This window comes from Xenopus tropicalis, chromosome 8 (genome assembly GCF_000004195.4).
Source record: "Xenopus tropicalis strain Nigerian chromosome 8, UCB_Xtro_10.0, whole genome shotgun sequence".
NCBI classification, from domain to species: domain Eukaryota; kingdom Metazoa; phylum Chordata; class Amphibia; order Anura; family Pipidae; genus Xenopus; species Xenopus tropicalis.
The window spans coordinates 106,541,704-106,568,150 of NC_030684.2; the positions used below are offsets into that span (position 1 = coordinate 106,541,704).

General features: G+C 40.8%; 1 protein-coding gene across 3 annotated transcripts in view; it reads right to left on the minus strand.

Moving 5' to 3' along the window:
- Positions 1–26,447, minus strand: part of rgs6 (regulator of G-protein signaling 6) — a 194,293-nt gene that overhangs the window by 19,110 nt on the left and 148,736 nt on the right. For all 3 annotated transcript variants that reach the window (XM_004917248.4, XM_002936882.5, XM_012969437.3), the window contains exons 6-16: positions 24,163–24,214; positions 22,222–22,286; positions 19,462–19,538; positions 18,129–18,210; positions 14,176–14,250; positions 13,630–13,728; positions 9,694–9,755; positions 8,613–8,723; positions 6,043–6,168; positions 4,096–4,282; positions 1,887–1,976 (exon numbers count right to left, since the gene is read on the minus strand). In XM_004917248.4, the coding sequence (XP_004917305.1) occupies positions 1,887–1,976; positions 4,096–4,282; positions 6,043–6,168; positions 8,613–8,723; positions 9,694–9,755; positions 13,630–13,728; positions 14,176–14,250; positions 18,129–18,210; positions 19,462–19,538; positions 22,222–22,286; positions 24,163–24,214 (1,026 nt within the window). The remainder of the gene's footprint in view (positions 1–1,886; positions 1,977–4,095; positions 4,283–6,042; positions 6,169–8,612; positions 8,724–9,693; positions 9,756–13,629; positions 13,729–14,175; positions 14,251–18,128; positions 18,211–19,461; positions 19,539–22,221; positions 22,287–24,162; positions 24,215–26,447) is intronic.

The window sequence follows — 26,447 nt, forward strand, 5'->3', positions numbered from 1 at the left end:
ACTTGGCCTTCAGCCTTGTACCTTTATATGGTCATGGAACTCCTTAATGACAATTTTCCCTCTAAGTCCAAAAGAAATATGTTTCTTTGTGTACACATTTTAAACTTGTGGGTGCATTTTTAAAAACAGTGTGCTTATGTCAGAATGGATACAAAGTTCGGTATTTTCACACAAAATCTGTGTGCAAAAATGAAGAGAAAAGCAGGGCACTCTGAAATAAAGTGACAAAAACCGTTTATTTGTATAAAATATCCCAATGCGTTTCGACCCCGCGGGGGTCTATGTAATTATATTTAGGAGTGCCCTGGTTCTCTCTTCATTTTTATAAAGGTTTTGTGGATTTTACAGGGGGCCCCTGCAGTGAGCACCCACTATATTAATTGTCTTAGTGAAGGTGTGCATCGCTATATATTGGACAAAATTTGTGTGTATCCCAATTTGCTGTGTGCCCTGGCCTCAGAATTCGAGTGCACAGCTTAAAGGGAACATTGCTTGGCAACTTATAATATCCCCATATCTTACAATAGGTTGTACATTATTTACACAATGAATTAACTGACTAGTAAAAGTGCAGTTGTTACTGATAAATCTAAATAATGAACATTAGTTTTAGGTAAGGTTGCCACCTAGCCAGTATTTTAATGGCCTGGCTAGTAATAATGATGCTTGACGCCAATGTTATTAGAAGGGACAAAAGACAGTAATATAGGAAGGCCGATTTTTTGGGTAGGCCAGAAATGCCTGGGCCCAGGGCGGCATCTCCACTGGGGATTGAGTGAAGAATTTTGACAGCCCCTTAAATCTCCTGCCTGCCTTATTCCTCATCAGAAGCAATTGCAATGTAGGTCAAGAAGCAGTAGCAGTGGGGCAAGCTGGAGCAGTGGGTGGGTGGGCCCTGCACTCTAGGGGCTCAAAATCCTTAAATTACCTTATGGCAATAATGCCCCTTTGCACCTGCCACAGCTTTTCCAACTAAGGGGCAGATTTATTAAACTCATTTTATAAAAAAGCATGAATGTCTACTCATTCATTAAAAATCTTGACAACAAAAAATGTTTAAAAAAAAAAAAAAAAAGTATTTTTACTTAAGCATTTGCTGCAGTTTTGAAGCATAATAAATGATGAACAATTTTTTTTTTTTTTGCCGCAAAATTGTTTTTAAAAAGAAGTATTATCAGAAAAAAAAGAAATATAAATGTTAGTAATTCCCCCAAAGGCACGTGTAGCTGTGACAGATTGACCACCACCACAAATTCTTGCTTTAGCACTTAGGGGTCTCTTGACAACAGTCAAGAGAACCCTTGTGCCATTACCTTATATGTCATGAAAGTTACAGTGTCCCACTGTTTTTACTATGAGCCAGAAAAAATAAGTAGTCCTTATACACAGTCCTTAGTATTGCAGCCAACATCTAATCCCAAAACTGCATGTTCCGAGGCCAGATTAGAACAAAATTCATACAGAGAAGCCACTGAAGCTTTAGGGCAGGCCTTATGGATTTCTTGGAGGCCCACAAAGGCCCTGCTGGCAACTCTATCTATCTAAGTATTATTCAACTAGTCAATAATTACTATAGAAGTAAAGTGCTTGGACGAAATCAGGCTACCTAGTATCTTTTCATCCCAAAATTTGAAATCAGGGTAAAAAAAAAAATTCTCTGTTAAGAATCAGACCACACCTTCTAGTTTGTATGCTGAATAGGTTACATGGTGCAGATATCTAGTATGTATACTTGGAAAACAGCTGGGGGGGTAATGACGTTTAGTCCTCGTGCAAAGAAGATGAGTACAGACAGGAAACACAATTTTCATTTCCACACTAGTAGCAAGCAGCAGGCCATAATCAGTAATGTGCAGTGGATGCAAGCATGTCCACTCAATCCATACCTTCTTTTTCATTAGCAACAGGTCCTGGTAGGCATTGGAGCGCAGGAAACGTGCATAACTGTCACTCTTCATGAGCTTGTAGATGTGCTCCTAAAGGAGAAAAAGAGGGGCTTTAAGTGGATGAAATAAATGAACACATAGCTGAGTAAAAATGAAAAAGCAGAGAAAAAACATGTTATATAAATAACCTGATTTATAACTGACAAGACCACATATTATAGATATAGCACACATGAGTCATTGTTTACCGTTATCCATCTGAAAGAACCTTGAACCATGAAGAAGTGCCCAACAAAGTTGACCTTCTTAACGCGAGGATAGGCTATTAGTCATGTTATGTGCGGCCCAAAGCCCCCTAAGACCTACAGGTTCACCCACATGTTGGAAGGGTTCAGTCAGACCTTTGCACAGTTCGGGTCATGGGTGATTTCGGGCTGAGCTCTCTCTTCTGCCCTTTCTACCAGTGAGCTTACTCTACTTGGCTTTTGCCTCCAGCAGCTTATATTTATAGGCGTGTAACTGTCCTGCCTGACATTATAGATGGGGTGGGTCTATAACTACAGTACAGGTGGCTCTCTGGGTTGGGCGCAGGTTGGGAGTGGTGGGTCAAGGTTGACTCAACATTTGTCAACCAACACATCACTATGTGCTATTATTGGTGGTGTGTGGCTTTCACTTTTCTGCCTATAGATTAAAAGACATATACCACAACAGAATGAGGATGCATGCATTGACTTTAGATACTCTTACAATTCCGACTCCCTAGTGGGCCCCAGCAGCCCAGACCCAACCCTTACTGGCGCTCCCTCTGCCCGACCATTCTTCCCCTGGCGCGGGGGGTGGGGGACCCTGAGGAGGATTAGGGGGGCCCTTGCGGGGGGGTTATGGGAATGCGGCCGGCAGGGGGCACGTGCAGGGCCCCTGGGGCGGGAGCCATCATCACCACAGTTTTACATGAGAAGACATAGGTCTTATATTGCTAATCCAACTCTAGTAACCCTCCCCAACCAATGAGATCCTTGCTTTCAAACAAGTGACCAGTACATTCCAGTTAATTGGTTGCTAAGTGATAACTAGACCTGGTGCAAAGTTTGTGTCTTTTACATTACTCCCTTTAGGCCCTTAGGCTTAGGTATTCATGCAGCAACGTTCCCTCTAGTCTGTGCCCTCGTATACATGCACAGGTTTTAAGGCTAGCACACTTTTGTGTTCAAACAGATCATGTAGAACATTTATTTATTCAAAACACATATAATGCAATCACATACATTTAGAGGTCAGATTTATGAAAATGTGAGTTTTAAGCTTAATACATACAATACTCACCCACGTTCTATTCATTCCTATAGCAATTTTTAGAAGTGTATTTATCAATGGGTGAAAAGCAGAGTTCACCATTTGCTAAATATGCTTTGAAAAACCCCATAGGAATGAACAGAATGTGGGTAAATTCTTCGATGGTGAGCACTAATCTCACATTTTTATAAATCTGCCTCAAAGTGTATGGAGTCAGTCTGCTACAATTGCTGTTTGTTTTTTTAGAGGTTAACTGGTAAGAACTATAAAAAGAGTTTGTTTTTTGCTGTCTGGAGTTTGGAGACCCTTTAGATTGTAAGCTCTTGTGAGCAGGGCCCTTTGATCCTATTTTTACCACTTCTTTGTTAAATTATTGCAAGACCCCTGTTTGTTTTAAACCAATGCTAAGGTCTCACTGAATGTGCCACCTAGTGGCAGAATGTAGAATCTTAGCCATTATTTGAGTCATTATTATATTAGCCATCATTTATTTCCATAGTGCTGTTAAGCTATGTAACGCTTAATAACAAACTTTATAACAAACAGGTACATTAATAATACATTTACATAAAGAAATAAAATTAAAATAAAATAAAATTATGAGTTTAAAGAACAAATGATAGAGCACTTTTTAAAACTGTAAGAAATACACTACACAGTATATGCTTGGGCTCAACACATTTGACATTGCTATAAAAGGCTCCATACTGCAGCATCACATAATAAAAATAGAAAAGTAGAGAAACAATGGTGAGGATGCCCCTATAACCCTCAGTGGAATTCTGGCTATCTTATCAGGGGATAACCCAGCTACGCTAAGGTATAATTAGCAATAGCCAGTGTTCCAACTGGTGTACATTCACTATCAGTTCTCTATCTACAGCAGAATTTATGAAAGGGGAAAATCTCTGACCTGTGCATCTTCAAATGTGTACCTCCCTGGGTCTTTGACATTTTGGCTTGTTTTCTCAAAACTGTGGGAATCTAAATTGATGGCACTTTGTGCTCCTGGAGCCAGAAATTCTTGCCATATCTCCTCCACTCTTTTGGGGACTTCATGCAAAGGCTGCTTCTTAAGATCTTGGACCACCACCCAGAACCTAAAAAAGAAACAAATAGCTGCCATAATTTTTATTGCATTTGATATCATTGGTCAACATGACATTTATAAATTACATTTATAAATTTAAAAAAAAATCCCTTGCACTCTCCAAATGCTAACAGAGCACAGCTCAGTTACAGAATTGAGATGCCATCTAGTGGTAATTTTTTGTTATAAAGGCATAGGGAAACCCATTTCCATACACTTCATAGTGAATCCTGTGAATCCTAGTTTTCTAGTGATCCTAGCCTACTAAAGCTGTATAAGCACTTTCCTTAGGCAGAAATCACATAAAAAACTGTAATGACATTTTAACATAATTCTCGCTGGCAGTAATGGGTCAATATACAACTTGTATACCTCTAACAAACAACTCTCTGAGAAGCACCATGTTTCCCCAATAAATTATCTGATTAGAAATACAAATCATTGCCATGCAATTAAAGTGATACTGACACTAAAAAAAACTACTCTTCTAAATATTAATGTACATAAAAAGTTCCCTATAGGTCATGTTGATCTTTTTTCGCTGATAGGGCTGCTTCTGTCATTGTTACTTAACGTTCCTAAACCTGACTGTTTTGCCAACCTGACTGTCCCTTCTCAGCCTTTCAGTTATAGCTTCTAATGCTAACGGACAAATATGGCAGTCCCCTCATAGAGAAACTTGGGGGATCAGATAGGTAATGTAAAACCATTGGGCAAATACTTGCAAGGCAAAATAATAAATAGCATGCAAAGACAATGTTATGGTTTGGTGTCAGTATCTCCTTAGGGCTTGTACAGATGGGCATTTCCCTGCGGTAGCATCCTCCTTCGTTCCACCACATGGCAGTGCAAGACAAAACGCAATCCATTCTTTCTAATAGGGCTGTATTGATGCAGATGCATGTAAGCACAGAACACAGGTAGAAGACATCATAGATTGCATTTTGTCCTGTACTCCCCTGTGGTAGAGAGCAGGAGAAAGGAGGATTTCTCAACCCTCTTCTACAGTTTCCATTCTTGTACACAGGTACATGTGCTCTGTACATATTTGCCACCCACAGTAGTAAGAAAATGGTCACTTACTTTATTTCTTTGTGTTAGCTGTGCCTGTGCTTCTGTATAATGCATAAAATTTAAATTTGCTGCCATTTTGTGGCAACCAAATGCTAAGGAGTAGCAGGTAGCAAAAATGTGAGGAGAACTTGTAAACGTGTTATAAAGGATCATTGTCAGCCACACAGTCAAAACTTACAGCAGAGCCAATGCAGATCTAAAGCAGAAATAGTTCTGGGAAGGAAGCTCAGCATCATTCCTGAATTTCCGTTTCCATGGAACCCTACAAACTGAGCCTCACCCACTGCATTTTAGAGCACCGCCAGGGTAGTACAGTACAGTGACTGGATTTCCACCTTCTGGCAGCTAGGAATCTGATTAGCATACTGTGCTTTAAAACAAAATGAGTGAGGCTCAGTCTATAGGTTATTCCATGAAAATGGAAAGTTTGGAATTTCTCTGTTCTTTCCGCGATTTCCTTGTATAAATCTCCGTACAAAATAGGAAGTTTCTCCTTAACCAAAGTGCTTTTCCTGTAGATCTGGATATCTCTCACTTTCCAGGGACACATCTACCACTGGAAATTGCATAGGAACCACTTTCAAAAACCGTGCGTATCTAAATTTGATTTACTGAATATGTCTGCACAGAAGGGCATAGATTCTGTCATGTATGTGATAGTACCGGTACTGTAATAAAGATATGAAGAATACACACCTGAGATTTTCAGAACTGAACTCTGACTCCAAAAACCGGAGGAACTGCTCTCTCCCAACAGGGTCCTTAAGTACTTCATCGAGTGAGAAACCCCACCTCTTTACACGCTGCTGGCTTGGCTCTTTGCTTTAAGAACAAGGGGAGAGAACAACATCTGTACAATATGATTCATACAATATCAGTATCACATGTGTTCTGTTAGAAAGACCAACTACATTATATAGGGACATTTGTTCCTGCAGGAGAAATCTCAGTAAACCAGCTAGCCCAGTGTTCCAAGCAGGCTTAATGGTACTACTTCTTCACTTGTGCTGATGACCAGGTTGCATCTTACTGACTACTTTGTCAGTACATACATACAAATGATTTATAATTTATGTAAATTAGTTATTCTTGTATAGGGGAAAATCACAATATCCAAGAATATGATCATTAATTTTAAAACAAAGGTATTATATTGATTCTCAGAGAAACCTAATGCTTTATTTACCAGTAGGTCCTTCCAACGGACTCTACAAAGGAGGTTCTGTTTAAATATTCGGAAAGGATTTTTTACTGTGAGAGCTGTGAAGTTGTGGAATTCCCTCCCCGAATCAGTTGTGCTGGCTGATACATTATATAGCTTTAAGAAGGGGCTGGATGGATTCTTAGCAAGTGAGGGAATACAGGGTTATGGGAGATAGCTCTTAGTACAAGTGAGGGAATACAGGGGTATGGGGGATAGCTCTCAGTACAAGTGAGGGAATACAGGGGTATGGGAGATAGCTCTTAGTACAAGTGAGGGAATACAGGGGTATGGGAGATAGCTCTCAGTACAAGTGAGGGAATACAGGGGTAGGGGAGATAGCTCTCAGTACAAGTGAGGGAATACAGGGGTATGGGAGATAGCTCTCAGTACAAGTGAGGGAATACAGGGGTATGGGAGATAGCTCTCAGCACAAGTGAGGGAATACAGGGGTATGGGAGATAGCTCTCAGTACAAGTGAGGGAATACAGGGTTATGGGAGATATCTCTCAGTACAAGTGAGGGAATACAGGGGTATGGGAGATAGCTCTCAGTACAAGTGAGGGAATACAGGGGTATGGGAGATAGCTCTCAGTACAAGTGAGGGAATACAGGGGTATGGGAGATATCTCTCAGTACAAGTAAGGGAATACAGGGGTAGGGGAGATAGCTCTCAGTACAAGTGAGGGAATACAGGGGTAGGGGAGATATCTCTCAGTACAAGTAAGGGAATACAGGGGTAGGGGAGATAGCTCTCAGTACAAGTGAGGGAATACAGGGGTAGGGGAGATAGCTCTTAGTACAAGTGAGGGAATACAGGGGTATGGGAGATAGTTCTCAGTACAAGTGAGGGAATACAGGGGTAGGGGAGATAGCTCTCAGTACAAGTGAGGGAATACAGGGGTAGGGGAGATAGCTCTCAGTACAAGTGAGGGAATACAGGGGTAGGGGAGATAGCTCTCAGTACAAGTGAGGGAATACAGGGGTAGGGGAGATAGCTCTCAGTACAAGTGAGGGAATACAGGGGTAGGGGAGATAGCTCTCAGTACAAGTGAGGGAATACAGGGGTAGGGGAGATAGCTCTCAGTACAAGTGAGGGAATACAGGGTTATGGGAGATAGCTCTTAGTACAAGTGAGGGAATACAGGGTTATGGGAGATAGCTCTTAGTACAAGTGAGGGAATACAGGGGTATGGGGGATAGCTCTCAGTACAAGTGAGGGAATACAGGGGTATGGGAGATAGCTCTCAGTACAAGTGAGGGAATACAGGGGTAGGGGGGATAGCTCTCAGTACAAGTGAGGGAATACAGGGGTAGGGGAGATAGCTCTCAGTACAAGTGAGGGAATACAGGGTTATGGGAGATAGCTCTTAGTACAAGTTGATCCAGGAACTGGTCCGATTGCCATCTTGGAGTCAGGAAGGAATTTTTCCCCCTCTGTGCTAAATTGAAGAGGCTTCAGAAGCTTCTGGATCAACTAGCAGTTAGGCAGGTTATATATAGGCATTAAGGATGAACTTGATGGACGTATGTCTTTTTTCAACCTAACTAACATATGGGTGTTTGCTTGATGCATATTGCCATATTGCATTGATTTGTCAATCAGTGTGTGGATAAACCTTCCTAGTAGTCAATCACTACCCATATAGGTAATAGGAGTCATGGATTGAAATTATTTATAGTCTGCAATGATCGACTTTACTTTAGTGGAATTGTGCTAGTCATTTAAAAAGGGGGCCTGAGAGACAAACTGGAACAGCATTGAACTGGCCAACCAGAACACTCTATGGCTCATTTATAAAAACTGGGCAAATTTGCACCTGGACAGAAACCCATGGCAACAAATCAAATGTTTATTATTACTGTTTAACTGTAGCTGGATAAAAAAAAAGCCATTAGTTGATTGGTTGCTATGGTGACTAACCAGGTGTAAATTTGCCCAGTATTTATAAATGTTTGTGCATGTCTGACTTTACTCTACCGCGAGCAATGCTAACCATGGTTTAACTATGTTGAGCAACTTTCCCCGAGCAAGTTAAAATGCAGCAGGCAGCTTATATTTTACCTATTTTCTAAGTCCAAGAAAGTCGTGTCATCACTTATCCATGGATTGGAGGGTTCAGGAGGGGTAAGAAAGGGGTCATATTCTGTATACTGTTCTGTAAATGCAATGAAGCTGTACAAAGAGAAGTCATATATGTTAATAAACAATACTAGAAATGATGGTGCTGCAGTACTTTGTATACTAAAGTATTTTGGTGCCCTTACAATATTTTGTACCTTAGTGTCTCATGACAAGTTCTGTAGACACCCAAAAACCTGTAATACAACTGCTACAACCTACTATAGGAGTTCTTCCTTGCTGTTACACTACATGGGCATTTACCTTATAAGTGCCAGTACTTAGTGTACACATTATTAAAGGTATATAGTAAGAGGGGCAAGGTTTGCACTGGAAAATGTATCTATAGCAGCCAGTTAGATGTATGTTATTATAACACTAATGTTATCATAAAACTAAATCACAGCAAGTAAAAACGAAGTGCTCTATTAATGGTGCCAGGCAAGTTTTGTGAATGTTACGAACTTTCTGGGTCCAGCATTGCCACTGAATTTCATTTACCAATGTGGCATAGGGCAGAAAAGGGTGACAGTGCTGGTGAACTGTGCCACACCACCAAGCTGCCATTCTGTTGCACAGTAACATGTAAACTTGTACTTAACCTGACATGTCTAAAGTACAGGGATCCTCTACCCTACTATGCAGTAAACTAAAGTATTACAGCCAATCGAGTGCTCTCTTCAGCACAAGGGCTTCGTTAATGAAATGCGGCACAAAGAAATGAACAGTATCCATCTCTGTTGATTGGTCATTAAACACCCTTAGCGCATACAGACATGGCTTCCATTAAAATTCTGAAACTCAGAAATCTATATACATTAGGCTAAGTAGTGGTTCCTTTTGTACTGAGTGAAAACACTGTTTCCAATATCTGTGCCTCACTGCCGATGTAAAGCTGATTTCTATCTGTGGGCAACGTGGAAAAACACAATTTGTAGTTTTACTTTTCCTTGATTTTGCTCTCTACCCTTTTTGGATTCGTATTCATTTCATGTAGTAGCATGAATGGAAAATGTTGGTTTACCTGTCGGCTACTTTGGACATTTTTAAACAATGTCGATCTATCTGAACATTCAGAAAATTAATCTGTAAAATAAAGGGAAAGAAAGGTAAAATTAGTAAAGCTGGGACAATGGCAAGATTACCCAATGTGGCTATACAGGGATGGGATCCATTATCTGGAAACCCATTATCCAAAAAGCTCCGAATTACAGGACTATAGATTCCAAATTAATCAAACAAGTAAACATTTTTTAAATAATTCCTTTTTTCTCTGTAATTATAAAACAGCAGTTTGTACTTTATCCCAATTAATATATAATTAATCCTTTCTGGAGGCAAAACAGTCCTATTGGATTTAAATAATGTTCAAATTATTTTGTGCAAGGCTTAAGGTATGGAGATCCAAATTATGGAAAGCTCTTAGGAACCTGAGCATTCTAGATAACAGGTCCCATACCTGTATCTCCATAAAAGTACAGTGGATAAAAAATTACAGAAATACACAGTACATATAATAATAAATGTACATAAAATAATCTTGAAATTACAGTTCTGACTAAGTACTTGGGCTGGGGCTTCTCTATTAATGTTGTTAAGCAGTGAATATTGCTTATCCATTGGCACAAAGTGACTGAATAATGTGGTAAGGGATTCCAGGGTGTGACATTTCAATTACACATAAATATGGAAAATGGACTCATAAATGAAATTGTCACGTCTCTCTCTCTCTCTCTCTCTCTCTCTCTCTCTCTCTCTCTCTCTCTCTCTCTCTCTCTCTCTCTCTCTCTCTCTCTCTCTCTCTCTCTCTCTCTCTCTCTCTCTCTCTCTCTCTCTCTCTCTCTCTCTCTCTCTCTCTATATATATATATATAAAAATTGGGGGGCTTTAATTCCTTCTTTCTTTTGAAGACTTTAATTGACTTCTTTGCAATGACCCAGCCCTTGGAAGTTACGTTGCAGGTAGATATGTAGCCAGCCAGCTTTAGCTATAATCTCTAGATTTGTCAAAAAAAAAAAAAGAGCTTTTTATTATGTAGGTTTAAAATAAAATGCAAAGTCACTTGCTCAGCAGCTTAGCTACAGCAGGCCACACTGTACTGCCCAGGATCAGACAGATATGGAGCTATTATAAGACTGTTCTAATGGTACAGGAAGCATGAAACACCAGTTACCCAACATTTCCTCAGATTTAGCTGCCTTCTAAATGGGCCCAAATTGGAAGGGTTGGAGGAAGGGGCACAATGCAGAGTTTTGCTTTTTTCCATGTTAGAGCTTCATGACTCATCTCCTCAGTTCTTCTTTACAATGTATAGAATAGTATCTTGTGGTAATTGTTCAGTAAGTTGAATTTTTATAATTAACCTATGTGATTTGTTATATGTGCTACGCTGACTGCAGCAAAGTCTTAAATCTGTCGACCATTTGAAACGGTAACATTTACTGTTTACCTGTGCATCTCATTGTTCTTACAGTATGGGGAACCTTTTATTGGGCACAAAGCGTTTATCCTTTTTGCATCCTAAAACCCCCCCCCATTAACTCACATTGTGTTAATTTTAGTGGATTGGGTGATCCAAGCTGCTTAATTCTTACCCCTGGGCTGGTGCTCCTCTTCATCCAAAAATGCACCTGCCCTGAGGTACTGTTTGCTGAGCTTCTCGCTGCCTTTTTTTAGGCCTTCTTCACCAATTCTATTACAGTGTATGTACAGTACAGAAATCATAGAGACGGTTCTATACTGGATGCTTGGCATTTAGTAATCTGGGCTGTGTTTTTTTAGGAAAAGGGGAATGCCGGCCCAAGGCAGGAGTTAGGTGACTAGAATGACCCCCGAGTGATTCTAGCATGCCTTCTCCTTTAATGATACAAAGGAGCAGTGTTGGACTGGCCCACCAGGATACTAGGAAAACTCCTGGTGGGCCCAGGTGTCAGTGAGCCCTATTGCTTCTAACTATTTGGCCAATTGCATGGTTATCCCTATTTCTGTATGGGAAAAAGAGATGGAAGGATAGAGAAAAGAGACTTGGATAATAAAGGGGTTGAGGGAGGAGAGGTTGAGTAAGTATAGGAGGATTAATAGTTTAGAACGTGGGCCTATGGTCCAAGGTTTTCTGGTGGGCCCCTGGCATCTCAGTCCGAACTGCAAAGTTCACATGGTAAGACAAACACATGTGGCATGCAAAGGGTTCAACTCTGGTGTTGGCAAATACTTTTGCGACTACAGATGGATTCTCGAGAAATGAAACCCCACCTTCCACTTGGAGCAGATACAATCAGATTAAAACAATCTTATTATGGACACAGAAAGGGGGTACAAACAGGCAGTGTAGGGCAGGCAGAGTATTGCACATACAGGCAGTGTAGGGCAGGCAGAGTATTGCACATACAGGCAGTGTAGGGCAGGCAGAGTATTGCACATACAGGCAGTGTAGGTCAGGCAGAGTATGGCACACACAGACAGTGTAGGGCAGGCAGAGTATGGCACATACAGGCAGTGTAGGTCAGGCAGAGTTTGGCACACACAGGCAGCATTGGGCAGGCAGGGTATGGCACACACAAGCAGCACAGGGCAGGCAGGGTATGGCACACACAGGCAGCACATGGCAGGCAGGGTATGGCACACACAGGCAGAACAGGGCAGACAGATTATGGCACACACAGGCAGCATAGGGCAGAGTATGGCACATACAGGCAGATTAGAGCAGGAAGAGTATGGTACACACAGGCAGCACAGGGCAGGCAGAGTATGGCACACACAGGCAGGGTAGAGCAGGCAGAGTATGGTACACACAGGCAGTACAGGGCAGGCAGAGAATGGCACACACAGGCAGCATAGGGCAGGCCGAGTGTGGCACACACAGGCAGAGTATGGCACACACCGGCAGCATAAGGCAGGCAGAGTATGGCACACACAGGCAGCAGAGGGCAGGCAGAGTATGGCACACACAGGCAGCAGAGGGAAGGCAGAGTATGGCACACACAGGCAGCAGAGGGCAGGCAGAGTATGGCACACACAGGCAGCACAGGACAGGCAGAGTATGGCACACACAGACAGCAGAGAGCAGGCAGAGTATGGCACACACAGGCAGCAGAGGGCAGGCAGAGTGTGGCACACACAGGCAGCATAGAACAGGCAGAATATGGCACACACAGGCATACATGGGTAGTGCAGACAGAGTAGGGAAGGAGACAGAGGTAACTATCATGTCTATGTAAGTACTGCAGTATATACAGTGACACAATGCCATCACTGTCTGAGGTGTGAACAATGTGGGAGTCCACAATCTGAGTCTGAGATCTTACAGGTGTGAAAAAGACAAGGCTTTACAGGTGTGAGCAATGCAGGGGGTTAACTGCCGTCAGCAGTACAGGGCCTTACAGGTGTGAACAATGCATGGTCTTACATATGTGAACAAATGCAGAAGCTGAATAATGCAGGGGCCAGTTAATCTCGGTACTGTTACGATTTAAAGTTAACAGAATGTAAAGCAGTCAAAGTAGATGGGGGGGGGGGGGGGGGGGCAGATGCAGCCGACAGGCCGCCATGTGGACAGCACTGCTCTAAGGCATGCAATGATTATTGATAGTATTTTGTGTGATTTTTTACCACCTAAATCTGTAGAAGTGAGAGAATTTACATTCAGTATTTTTTTGTCCTTTTTTTGTCAGTCGAAATATCTTGAACGAAAAAAACAGTTCGTTTGTCCAGGTTTCTCCTGTGATTTGCCATATTTTGCCAAATATGGCAAATATAGCAAGTTTTACTTAAGAAAGCACTCCTGGGATCAAAACTGATCAATGCACACTTACCAACCACTGCTGCTGGTTTGTAATTTAGCCCCTATTTCCTTAACCCAGTGTTTCTTAACATTTTTTATCTAGGAATCCAAATACATTATACTAATAACCTAATCTTATCCCCAAAAATGAACCACAACTTTACAAATATTAGCACCAACCTGTTTTCGCAAGTCATCTTTTGTTGTTTTTCTAATCACATGGGATGCCATGTGCACTGGGCTCTGTGACTGGGAATCCTCTGACACACCATATACTGACTGAATACATGGAGAAGATGGAAAAAAGTCAGACTGGGCTGCATGCATCTAACACAATTTCATAAACAACTCCCATACATTGACCGTTCTTTCCTTATTTTACAGGCTAGCAAGATGGCCATATGATTATAACAAACATTATAGTTAAATATACAATCAGCGTGTGCAGAGGTGACTTCTGAAGCCTCCTACACAGGGGATCAAGCCCCTGGGCCAAAGCAATATAGTGAATAATGAATAAGAATTTTTACTAATTTCGATCACAAAACCATTTTTCCCATCAGAGCAACTTGTGTCATAGCTGTAATTTCCTATAGCAGCATGGGGCAACCATTGGCAGGCAGGTAGCCAGATAAGATCACTCCAGCGTGAATCAAAGGCCAGCAGCACAAAGCACCCTAGCAGCGCCCAGCGCAAGTCATTTGCTGAATAAAACAGTAAACTCACCTTTTTGACCTTCTGTGGATTTTTCATTCTGCGGCACTTTCTAATGTCCATCTCTGTTGTGTTCACACATCCAGGCTGAGGAGGGAGACAAGCAAAATGATGACAAATAAATCACTATACCATATTACATAGTACAGTACATAATGGCTTTAAGGTATGCCACTGGCCCAACCACTTGAAGTGCAAGCTCTACGGGTTAAAAAATGCTACTGAATGTTACCATTTTATTTTATTTGTATTTTATTATTATTTTATTATAATTGCATATTGTATATTCTATTAATGTCTTGTATTGTGTCTACTTTTTTCTACAGTTACCTCTCCCATTACAAAGGTATAATGCACTAATACTGAAATTATATATATTATCAGGAGATGTATCTCAATCTAGACTTTTATTTTACAGCAGCAAGTTACCTTGAAACTTGAAATGTTATTAAATGTTTTGCATGGGATTTTTGCAAGTGTATAGGGTAATAGCTGTGCAAAAGGCCTGATCTCTAGAGCACTGCTACTTTTCTCCATTAGGAGGCAATACAGAGCCCTTGCGATAAGCTCTTATTATTATCTACAGATATGTAAGTAGCACATTCTGTTATGTATATGCACAGCTGTAAGTTACAAATTATTGTGTATTTCCTTCCTAGTGTCTGCAGTTGTTTATTTTTGTTGTTTGATATTGATGTTTCACCTATGCAATATATTGTGTTTCAGCTCAAATATCTAAGTGTTTCTGAAAGAGTAAAAATGTTTTTAGCACATAATAATATAATTAATCACAAGGTACATATAAGTCAATATCGGGGAAATGTTCCCCCTAATATTTGCAGAGAGGTTTCACAGGACCCTGACATCCGAGAGGTGTTTTGGGTATTGCCAAGGAGACTTGGTATAGGAAGTATCAAATGATGATTGATGCCAATGTTAATACATTGTAGGAAATAAACATCAAAATACAGGATGGTATTTTTTTTACCAGAATGCAGGACAGAAATGAAAAGGCTACTGTGAAGCCTGGGAAGCTCAGTCCAAGGTGTATAATAGTGAAAATGAGAATCTTTAAGGCAAGGGCCTTATTACAGGATGCATAAATCTGGGAAAAGCAAACCCTGCCAAATATACCATATAAATCTGATTAAGCCTTGGAAATATCAAGAGTCTCTTGCTGCGGTAAATTCCCATATGGAAACAGCAAGATTACTGACAGGTCAGTGGCAGGAGGTAAAATAATTTTTACTTGAAACAGCAAAAATCCACTTCTAGTAACTTAAAGAGCCGATACGGCTCCCCCCCATGCACCTCTTATGCAGAAAAGCTAAGTGTAGCGGCACCATCTTGCCTGCTTCAGGCAGCTTGGACCCCTTGGGGGCATTTGCAATTAACTAATAGGGCAAAAGTAAAAACAGCTTCAGTATGCAGCACTGCCATTTGGTCTACATGGGGCCCCAGATACATTTCAGAGGCTGATGGAACCTATTCTTAAGCCCCTTGATGCGCATTCTGCACATTGCTGATGATCTGCTCATCGTTAGCACAGACTGGCAAAGTCAGCTGCCCAGGGCACAGGCTATTGTGGATTCTATCAGGGCTGCTGGCTTAACAGGCAACCCTAAGAAATGTGCAGTGCAGTTGGGTAAAGGGAGGCCCGCTATCTGGGATATTCAATTGGCTGGCAAATAAACCAGATACACAACATTGAAGGCATACAAAAATGGCCCCAACCCCAAATAAAAAAACAAGTAAGGGTTTCCTGGGAACAGTGGTATATTATGGAACGTTTGTGCCCAACTTTGCCCCTGTTGCACCCACCCCTCATTGAGTTAACTAGAGGGAGTAAGTCTGCCATGAAGCCCTGGAAACAGAGAAAGTTTTCCAAAATGTAAAAAATGCCCTGCGTAAATGTACAGTTTTGGTCACCCCAGATTTTAAATCTTTATAATCAAGACAGATGCTTACTTAACTGATGAAGAAGAGCACGTTACCTACCTTAGTAGGAAGCAAACTCCAGGTAAAGAAACATATGCCAGTGCAAAGGTGTGTCTGCCCATTAATGTGCTCTTGAAACTGTAAGGCATTATCTCATACAGCAGTGATCCCCAACCAGTGCCTCGTGAGCACCATGTTGCTCACCAACCCCTTGGATGTTGCTCTCAGTGCCCCCAAACCAGGTGGTTATTTTTGAATTCCTGACTTGGTGGCAAGTTTTGGTTAAATAAAAACAAGATTTGCTACCAAATAAAGCCCCTGTAAGCTGATAGTGTGCATAGAGGCTGCCTAATAGCCAATCTTAGCTCTTCTTTAGCACCTCCATGAACTTTTATGATGCTTGTGTTACTTTTCAAGTCTTTTTACATTTGACTGTGGCTTACGAGAAAGAAAGGTTGGGGACCCCCGTCTTAGGGCATCAGTTCAGGTTAGTAACCGATTACACTTTTCTAAAACCATTGGCACAAAGAAGGAAAAAATGCCAGGGTAATCAGATGGGTTTTGGTGCTACACAACTTTTAATTTAAGCAGCACAATTAAATATATACCGTATATACTCGAGTATAAGCCGATCCGAATATAAGCCGAGGTACCTAATTTTACCTAAGAAAACTGGAAAAACTTGTTGACTCAAGTATAAGCCTAACATAAGCATCCAACATAATATATTATGTATGCAGTATATTATATTTGGATCGGTTTATACACAAGTATATACAGTACTTGGAATAACGTTTTCATTGCGCAAAGCCAGACAAGACTTCCTATTTCAATAATATTAAGATGTATAAGTCAAGAATAAGCACACACTCAGGGGCCATTACTAAAGAGGGGCACCTACAAGCTGTTGTTATCCTAATGCCCTTTCCTGTTTCCCACGCTTTGCTCCCCATTTCTATTGGACTGTGCATAACCTTGGCATTCCTATGATATTGCACACATCAATTTCAATATGGTGTTAGATGTGAGGGCAGCTCTGCAGCATCATTGAGCTCTAACACCAGCTGAACTAGGCAAACTGCATGCAGACCTCATTAAAGCCTGCAACAGAATACATGAATAAAATGTTCGGTCTTCAGTAAAGCTGCATGGTTCAAGGCATTGCTATGTAGTATCAGTGCTGCAAAGTTTTAAAGACAAGTTGGGCGCAATTAAAACTGGTATATAAATAGAGCCGCATTCCTTTCCATAAAAGAACTAATACTACTATTACTAGGATGAACTCATTACAAGTATTTATTGGATGCAAATACAAGTGTGAGACAAGTACAAATTTATTGGATGCAAATAATTTAGTGTGAGAAACTCTCTGCTGCACAATAAACATCATGCCTGACACTCGGCACGGGAATCCTGCACACATAAATGAACAAATGAGCCCATTGGTTCCAGGCAGACCCTCATACATTGTTAATCACTACTGGTAACTTTAACAAGGTTTAGGAATGTGGTAAGAGTCTGCCGACAATTAGGCGATTAACTGTCAGATGGTTTATCCCTAGGAGTGTAGCTAGAACCTGCTCTCAGCCGTTACCTGAATGCAGATTTTAGTATCCGGCAAAGCTCCTCCAAACGACATGTGGGTGTACGCACACTACACACAGGTGGGCGGGCGTGGCGAGCGGCAGGACGCACGGGGAGTGGCGGACAGATTTAGCTGATTTGCAGAATGCAAATTTTAGTATCCAGCAAAGCTCCTCTAAACGTCATGTGGGCGTACGCACGGAGTGCGAGCGGCGCGCCGAAGGAGCACTACCGGAATACGAAAGGAGCACTGCCGGATTACTTGGGACCTGCGCCAGTAGGATACTTGCCTCGAGTATAAGCCGAGGATTCCCTTTTTTTTTTTGAGTGCTGGAAAACTCAGCTTATACTCGAGTATATACGGTAAATCATATAAAAAGTTATTTCCATGACATGCGAGGAAGTGTTTGGTGACTCCTTAGACAACGAATATGTAAACTTACCACTGGCCGATGCACATCCCAGAATCCCCTTTCTTGGCTGTCCAGGATTTTTCTTTCTGTTTTATCTTTTTTTCTGTCAATCCTGCCAAACAGAAATAAAAAGACATATTTATATATTTCATTGCAATAATGTAATACTAATGCAATTCTCATAAGGAAACCTTGATCTCATCCTCAATACTTTCAACAAACGCCACTGGGTGAAGTTACCCCTTACTGTATAGTGCAAGGTCAGCCAATTTAAGTTCCCAAAATTCCTTCAGCCTCCTCTAAACTCTCTAGAATTGTTTACGTTTTTTAGGGACCTGTTTTCCACCTGTGGTTTTCCTGATAAGGATCTTTCTTTTTAACATTCTTGTTAACTACATGTGGCACCCAGGCAATTTTTATTTTCATAAATATATATATATATATATATTGTGAGAGATGCAATGAATAAGATCATTGTTTGGTATGTTTTCCACCAGTGTTAAAGGTGGGATACAAGTAGCACCAGATAAAATGCCTGGTTTTGCAGCAGGAAATGCTTACTGGCTTAGGAAAAGCCAAATGAATAGGTCCCTGGAGTGAATGGAGGGAGAGCAGGAAAGACCCCCCATTCCATATTCCGGTAAATGTTTTCAGTTGGCCAGCTGTAGGGAACTGCCAGGTGAATAAAGGGCTATGAATCTGTGAATAAAGGGCTGTGGGATTACACAGTAAGGGGGATTGAGTTGAAGTTGGTTCTTGACTCAGAGTAGGTCACTCTCACAGCAGGGCACAGAGCAGGAAGGCTGCCTGCCTGTGTCAGGAACTCCCAGAAGAGCTGGGGGTGCCTCTTGCCACTGCGAGTGCGAGGAGCAGAGGGAGTCGTGACCAGGTGGATGAGAGCTGAGAGGAGTCAGCAAGGCTTAAGGTGAAGCTTGAGTGTTCACAAGTGTGAGTCACTGTGGACGTGTGAAAGTCACTGGGGACTGTGAGAAACCCCGTAAAGGTTCCAGAGTGTGGAAGTAACCCTGGAAGGTGAGAGCCCTGAAGAAGGGACAAATAATAACCATGAACTTTTTATGTTTATGTTGGAAAGAATTGGCCCTAAATAAACCTGTGTTTTGCCTGAAGAAGTTGTGCCCCTGTCTCTTATGCTCCAGCTCCTCTGCTTACCTACTTACCATAGCTAATTAATTTTGTTTGGCACAAAAATCTCTTAAAAGAAGAAAAAGGTGCATGACCTACCAGGCAAAAGGGTGTTGCCTCTAAGGGTGTGGCCTGCTCAAAGATGCCAAACAAGCAGCATGTACATCCACCCTGTCTGTGCTGCCTGACTGCCCAACTTACATTCATTATAGCCACTTACTTGACTTGTGCCTCGGCTTGCATAAAGATGAATTCCCATTTCCTTGCAAACGCTCGTTGAAGTCTTGCTAGGTTTTCCTGGCAAAGGAGTCAAAATGCAAAAAGGGACACAATGTAAATGGTGAATTATATTTGATTTTGTATCCTCATAGCAAAGCAACATTGCACACCTCTAAAGCACAGTAACGAGGAGCACGCCAGCCACCAATGTAATGCATCCTGGGACAATAACAGAAAGGTCCTACTGGAAAGAAAATCACTACTGAATATGAATATTATACTTATAAATAACCCCAATACCTCAGAACTGATAAACTCCTCCTAGAGGTAAAACCCTTACACTAAATTAAAGGGGTTGTTTGCCTTCAAATTAACTTTTAGTATTAGTCTTCATTTTTTATTATCCGTGTTTTTTTTTTTTAATTGCTACTCTCCAGTTTGGAATTTTAGCATCTATCAGGTTGCTAGGATCATATTTACAACAGCAACCAGGCAGTGGTTTGAATGAGAGACTGAAATATGAATACAATTGTAGCTTCATAGAGCAGTAGTTTTTTGGCTGCTAGGGTCAGTGACTCCCATTTGAAAGCTAGGAAAGGAAAGCAAATAATTCAGAAACTATAATTCTACACCATAATACACCTTGCTACAAGCTAACTTGATGAACTACCCCTTTAAAGTATGGTAGCTAGTTTCTTCATCATGTGTTTAATCTGAGGTGTATACTTTATACTAAAGGAAAACTGAGCCCAGTATTTAGATCTTTCTAAACCTAACAGCAGAGCTATATTTCAATCATCCTAGTCACATGACTTATTGGATTTAGCCACAAGTGTCATTATTTTCCTAATATATAGGTATCCGAGGGCTGCCCCCTAATACTGCTGCGTGTAACGCACCCATAGATGGACTATGATGGCCGACAGGAGCCAGCACACATCAAAATAAATGCAAGAGATCAGTGCTGTGTACACATGGCTTAGATATTATAGGGAAGACATGACATTCGGGTCTGGACATGGCACTTTATATGAGTGACTTTGAGTATACGTCCCAATTACTGGTACTATTTTGAATGTGAAGTTAACAGCCAATGAATACTGCATGTGTATGCAATGTTCCTTGTCATGCAGCCCACAGTGGCATGCAGAATTCCATAGTGAATCTACAATATACAGGTTTCTGTGGATGCATGGACAACAAAGGGAGTTTTCACTAAAATATGGTTTTAATTGAATATTATACATAGGTGCAATATATGAGGTTAAAGCATTTATATTTATATTGTTTACGATGTGCCCACAGAAGAGTACCAGGTATTAGTGCCATTTCTGTAAGGGTTTTAATAAAGCATCCTTATAAAGGATTTATTTAGTATATTGTACCTTTAATGATGGGTGTAACCAGTCTAATGCTTCAATAATGGAGTACTACCTATCCTACACACTCTTTAATGTACACTATACACTTCCACACTAATGTAGATAAAATTCACACGCACATTTGTATATTTGCATTGGGGTATATATATATAGCAGACCCAGCGGTTACTGGGGAACTGGGGCAGCAGGGGAGCCTGGACAGCAGGGTCTGCTGTACCTTAGTCCCCCCTCCCTGGTCCCTCTCATACCTTAAATAAAGCAGTGCAGTCTGGCTGGGAAGGGGGTGCATGGGCAGAAGGACTGGTTGTTTTAGGCCCTCTCACAACATTTTTCTGCAGGGGGGCCCAGGGCTCAGCCATGTGTACTCTTTACAGTCAGCTGCGCCTCCCACTACCTATATCTGCACTCTATTAAAGCATGTCATCAAAATCAAAAGCCTCATACATGCTTACAAGCCAACATTTCATGTTACAAAAAGGAAATTCATCTTATTTTCTTTTTCAAAAATGTAATTTTACTGCTCACAAATTTTACCAAAAACATTACATTTAAAGAAACAGTGTCCTATTTTAATTAAAGGACAAGGAAAGCCATTATGTTAAATCCTGAGATGGTTCTCCTTTTTTTAGGAGAACCATCACTGTAGATGATGTTATATGGTACAGGTAGGGGACCTATTATCCAAAATGCTTGAGACCTGGGGCATTCCAGATAGGGGATCTTTCCATAATTTGGATATCCATAGTCTACTAAAAAAATCATGCAAACCTTAATTAAACCCAATTGGATTATTTTGCCTCCAATGAGGATTAGTTATATCTTAGTTGGGATCAAGTACAAGGTCCTGTTTTGCTGTTACAGAGAAAAAGGAAATTATTTTTACAAATTTTAATTATTTGATTAAAATTGAGTTTCGTAATTTTCTGGATGATGGGTTTCCGGATAACAGATTCCATACCTGTAACTGATCCAAGTGCGTGACCCCCTAGATCTGTGCAATTTGGCCCTCTGTGTAGACCAATTGTGTTTGTAGGAAGATTTAAGCTGACTCCATCCCTGCTCTACCCAAACCTTGCCCTTTGCACACCTGCTACAGTACTGAAAACCCATTTGGATAGTATAACATTATCCCACCCTCCTAGTTGTAGGATTTGAGAAATATCATTAACTATATACCAGCACACATCAGTTACCCTTGGAAACCATTGGAAACATCTGCCTCCCCCATGTTAAAAACAACACCTCATACCAGCAGAACACTGTCAATGAATAGCAAGATGTAGATCAGAAATAGCTAGAGGGTGGCAAGTTTGGACATCGTTAGTTCAGAATGTTGGGGAATTCCTATTTGTAACAGGCTATGATCTCAGTATACCTACGGCTTCATAATCGGCGAGCTCCAGCCTTGCCTTGTTCTGCATGGTTCGTTTGCATAGATATATAGCTGAAAACACAAGAAAAACATATTTTATCATTCCAGCCACTTTATGTAGTCTACCCTGCCCTTTTAAGAGTTCACTTTTGTAAACATGATGATAATAATAATAAACTATTCTATGCATTAAACATGTCCTAGGTACCTGAACTGGCACAGCTGCTGGCTATTGCAGGGTTCTACTAGGGAATAGTCCCAAGATTTGTTACTAGGAGACAAGACACATGGGGACGTGCAGCAGGAAAGATTATTTTATCGAGCAAGCATCACAAAGGGGTCACAAACCCCACCATGCCAGAAGGCTTCTGCCAAGAAACAGTTTTATGAGCTGCTATCAGCCTGAGGGGAGGTAATGCAATAAACAGTGCAAAAACAAAGACCAGCTGACATTATTCATTAATTAATGGACAGAATTTAAATGTGTAATATTATCCTATTGGCTATAGGCACAAATCTCAAATCTGCAAAGCTGTTTTCTCAAAGTGGGAAATAGAGTTCATTACGGTTCGCTAGAGAGTACACTCTGGGTCTCTATTCACTTGTATGGGATTTGGGGGGAATATTTATCAAAAGCTTACTATCGAGGTAAGTCAGTTTACACCATTTGAGTAAAGCCCACGAAAATTCTCTGACAGTGAACTGAACTATAAAATCTTCTTGTCGTAAACTTTGGTAACCTCTGTTTTCACCCTTTGACAAATATGCCCCATAGTTATGGTTATTCTTATCTTCTGTATATATTATTTTTAGGCCCTCTCCTATCCACCTTCCATTATGCCTTTTAAGCTGCTGCCTGAATAACTGCCGCTAGAATAACTAAGCCACAGGTAACCAGATACCAGTTGAAATATAAGTCCTAAGAGCTGCTGTAAAAATATGTAAATACTGTTAAAAAATCAATAAATAGTATATTAAATGTATTTATAATAATATTACCAATCATAGCGTATGAGCTGAAAGGGGCGTATTAATACATAAGCATGGCATTCAGACTTTTCTTACAATGCTGAGTTAAACTCCTCACTTTTGAACTTTGACTTTATCACAGAATCTTTATATTTCTGGAACCTCCTTTTTGTACATCACAGAGCATTATTATTTATCTTGGTGCCAAAGCTGTTTTACCTCTTTGATTCCTTTGTAAAACACTGTGAATAAATATAATCATTTCTCTAAGTAGAGCTGGTATTTAGTTAGTAGTGACACTCTATAAACATGTTCTCTAATATAGCCCCTATCTGTCACATTATAAAGCAACAGCACATAACATCTCAAAAATCAGGCCTTTGATATATCTATAAAGCAATTAAACATTCCAAGATTCCACATTATGTGATAAATATCCAATGTTCAGGGAAAAAGTCTTTAGCTCCACTAACATGAGAACATGCACACTACTGCTGATCACTAAAGGAATAATACTATTGTATACTAGTTGTACTCAAACTCGATAATAGATTTGTGCTAACATATTGTGTGAATAAAATCACAGTAGTTTCTGCTTGGTCCAGAAACAATTGCTGGAATAATGTTGTTTTCTGTGCAGCCTAGAGGAAGGGGTGACTATTGGGGTACAGCTGCAGTGCAATTGAATCCTGGGCCTACTAGTTCTCTGGCTATTGTAGATTTCCACAAGGCTGATTTAAAAACCAACAAAGTTTGGTCAAAAGTCATTGTAGACTACTCTTAGGCAGCCTTGAAAAAGTTACCGTACCAATCAAGCAAATCCAACCGCTTCCCATAAGAGTTTGTAAAGAGAGTGGTGAGACAACTGTAGCACTGGTGACACCAACAAAACTGATCCAATGTAAGCCTGGGAATGCCATCAACACCCCCACATGCCAAACTGTACAGATTCATTAAGAGTCATTAAGCTTGTGCTCACCATAGTCTGTGTTTTCTGGTTCCCAGCAGTTAGAAGGCCAAAAATAAGGAGCCTGAAAGAAAACAACAAAAGATGTGGTGAAAAAAAACACTGAAAACATTATTAAACAAGTCCAGTACAGATGGAAAGATGAGAATTGATTCAGGAATTAACATGTCAGAGTTTTCTTGGCACAGTGTGCCCTAGCAATGCTGTACTATGCTGTGCAACTGCCCATGATTTAAAACAATAAGGAGCACACTATACAGAAGTGCAAAGAGCCACTATTATATTGATTTTGAATTTTAACGCTCTAGTCAATGGGGCTCTAGTCAATGACTAGTCAATGGGGCAATTTTTTTCCACCACTGATGCAATTTTTAGTTTGTTTTTTTCCCCCTCAAATTTGATTAGGCAAATAAGGGTTCAGATTTGGTATTCAGGCAATTCCATGAACTATGGATTCCATTAATTCCTAATTTTCATACATTCATGAAAACATTTTCTTATTACTGTTCTAAATATCAAGCTATTTTTATAAGATATTCTGCATAACACAGCATACACTGCTTTATTTTTGCAGCCAAACTTAAGTCATATCTGGCAAAATAATAAGAAAATTCACGCAGCTTAAACATCTAATTAGTGCTGCATTTATCTTTTAAACAAGGAAGGATGAGACCAATATTGATTATTTATATTTGCACTCAGTGCTGCCAGCTATTGCCCACGGGAGCAGCGAGGTTGAAGAGCACTGCTAAACACTGAATGGTAAATCTGTTTCCATGTTCCTCACATCCCCAATGCAGTAGAAAAGGTCATTGGTTATATTTAAAGTGCATCAATGAATTATTATTGAAATACATGAATCTGGCATGGTTTTCCATGTACTAAATCCTGCAAAGCTATTTGCTGAATTATGTATCCACCATGTAGTACAGCTGTGAGGCAACTGCAACCTAATGCTCTCAGCCATTTTAGTGGAAAGACACACATTTTTGTTAACCTCATTTAATGGCAGAACTCGGCACTATAACTATTGGGGGCTCAGCGCACACGGAGGGTAATTTATCAGTTTTCAAATTCTCATTTTTTTCTGAAATTCCATTGTAAAAAAAAAATAGTCATGATTAATCTTGCCTGAGTTCCTTTTGCTCTTTATTCCTCTATTGATCACATTTTGGGTCTAAATTCTATACAATATTGGCTACAACAGGAGGGGTGCTTCCCAGCAATACAGATGGACTTTATTTTGCAGGCTGTTCACTTCCTTCTACATACTAATTATTTTCTTTTTGATGGGAGGTTTTATCTCCAAAGACGTGGAGCCGCAATGGGGGCTTCCTTTGCCCCTACCTATGCCAACCTCTTCATGGGGTGGTGGGAGCGGCTCCATGTCTTTGGTGATTTAAATCCCCATAGGGGTCAGATAATACGATTTTATCGCTACATTGATGACTGCATAGGGGTGTGGGATGGAGATGCTGCCTCCCTACACTCCTTTGTAAGTCACTGTAATAAGGCTGTGGATGGAATTAAATTTACTTATGATACTGACCCAATGGAGATTCCCTTCTTGGATGTGATCTTTTCCACGTCTGAGGGAGTGATCACCACGGATCTATATCGCAAACCCATCACACGAAACACCCTTCTGCATGCTAAAAGTGGTCATCCTAGGTCCTGCATTAGGGGCATCCCAGTTGGACAATTCTTGCGGTTACGACGCATCTGTTCCTCTTGGGATGCCTTCCAGCAACAGGCCATGCAATTATCGGATATGTTTGCCCAACGGAGGTATAGTACGGAGGTGATCAAATTAGCTTACGATAGAGCTGTGGCCACGGACAGGATGAGTTTATTACACCCCACTGTTACCGATGGGGCGCGTAAAGGGGGATCCCATGGGAAACTCAGGTTTTGTACTACATTTGGCCGCGGGGCCCATGACATCCAAAGGAGTATTACTAAATATTGGGGCATACTAATGCAGGATCCGGTGTTGCAGAAAACTCTGGACAAAACCCCTAGATTTACATTCAGGAGAGCTAGGAATGTGGCCTCCTGGGTATCTAGGAGTTTATATTCCACGAGAGATAATGACTCGGAAACTGCATGGTTACGCCATAAGGGCACTTACAAATGTGGCAGGAAAAAATGTAAGGCGTGAGGGGTAGTGAGAATCTCCAAGCAATTTAGTTGTACATATACAGGACATACTTTCACCATTCCCCAATATTTCAACTGCCAATCCAAAGGGGTCATTTACCTAGCCACATGTGAGTGTGGTGCTCAGTATGTGGGGA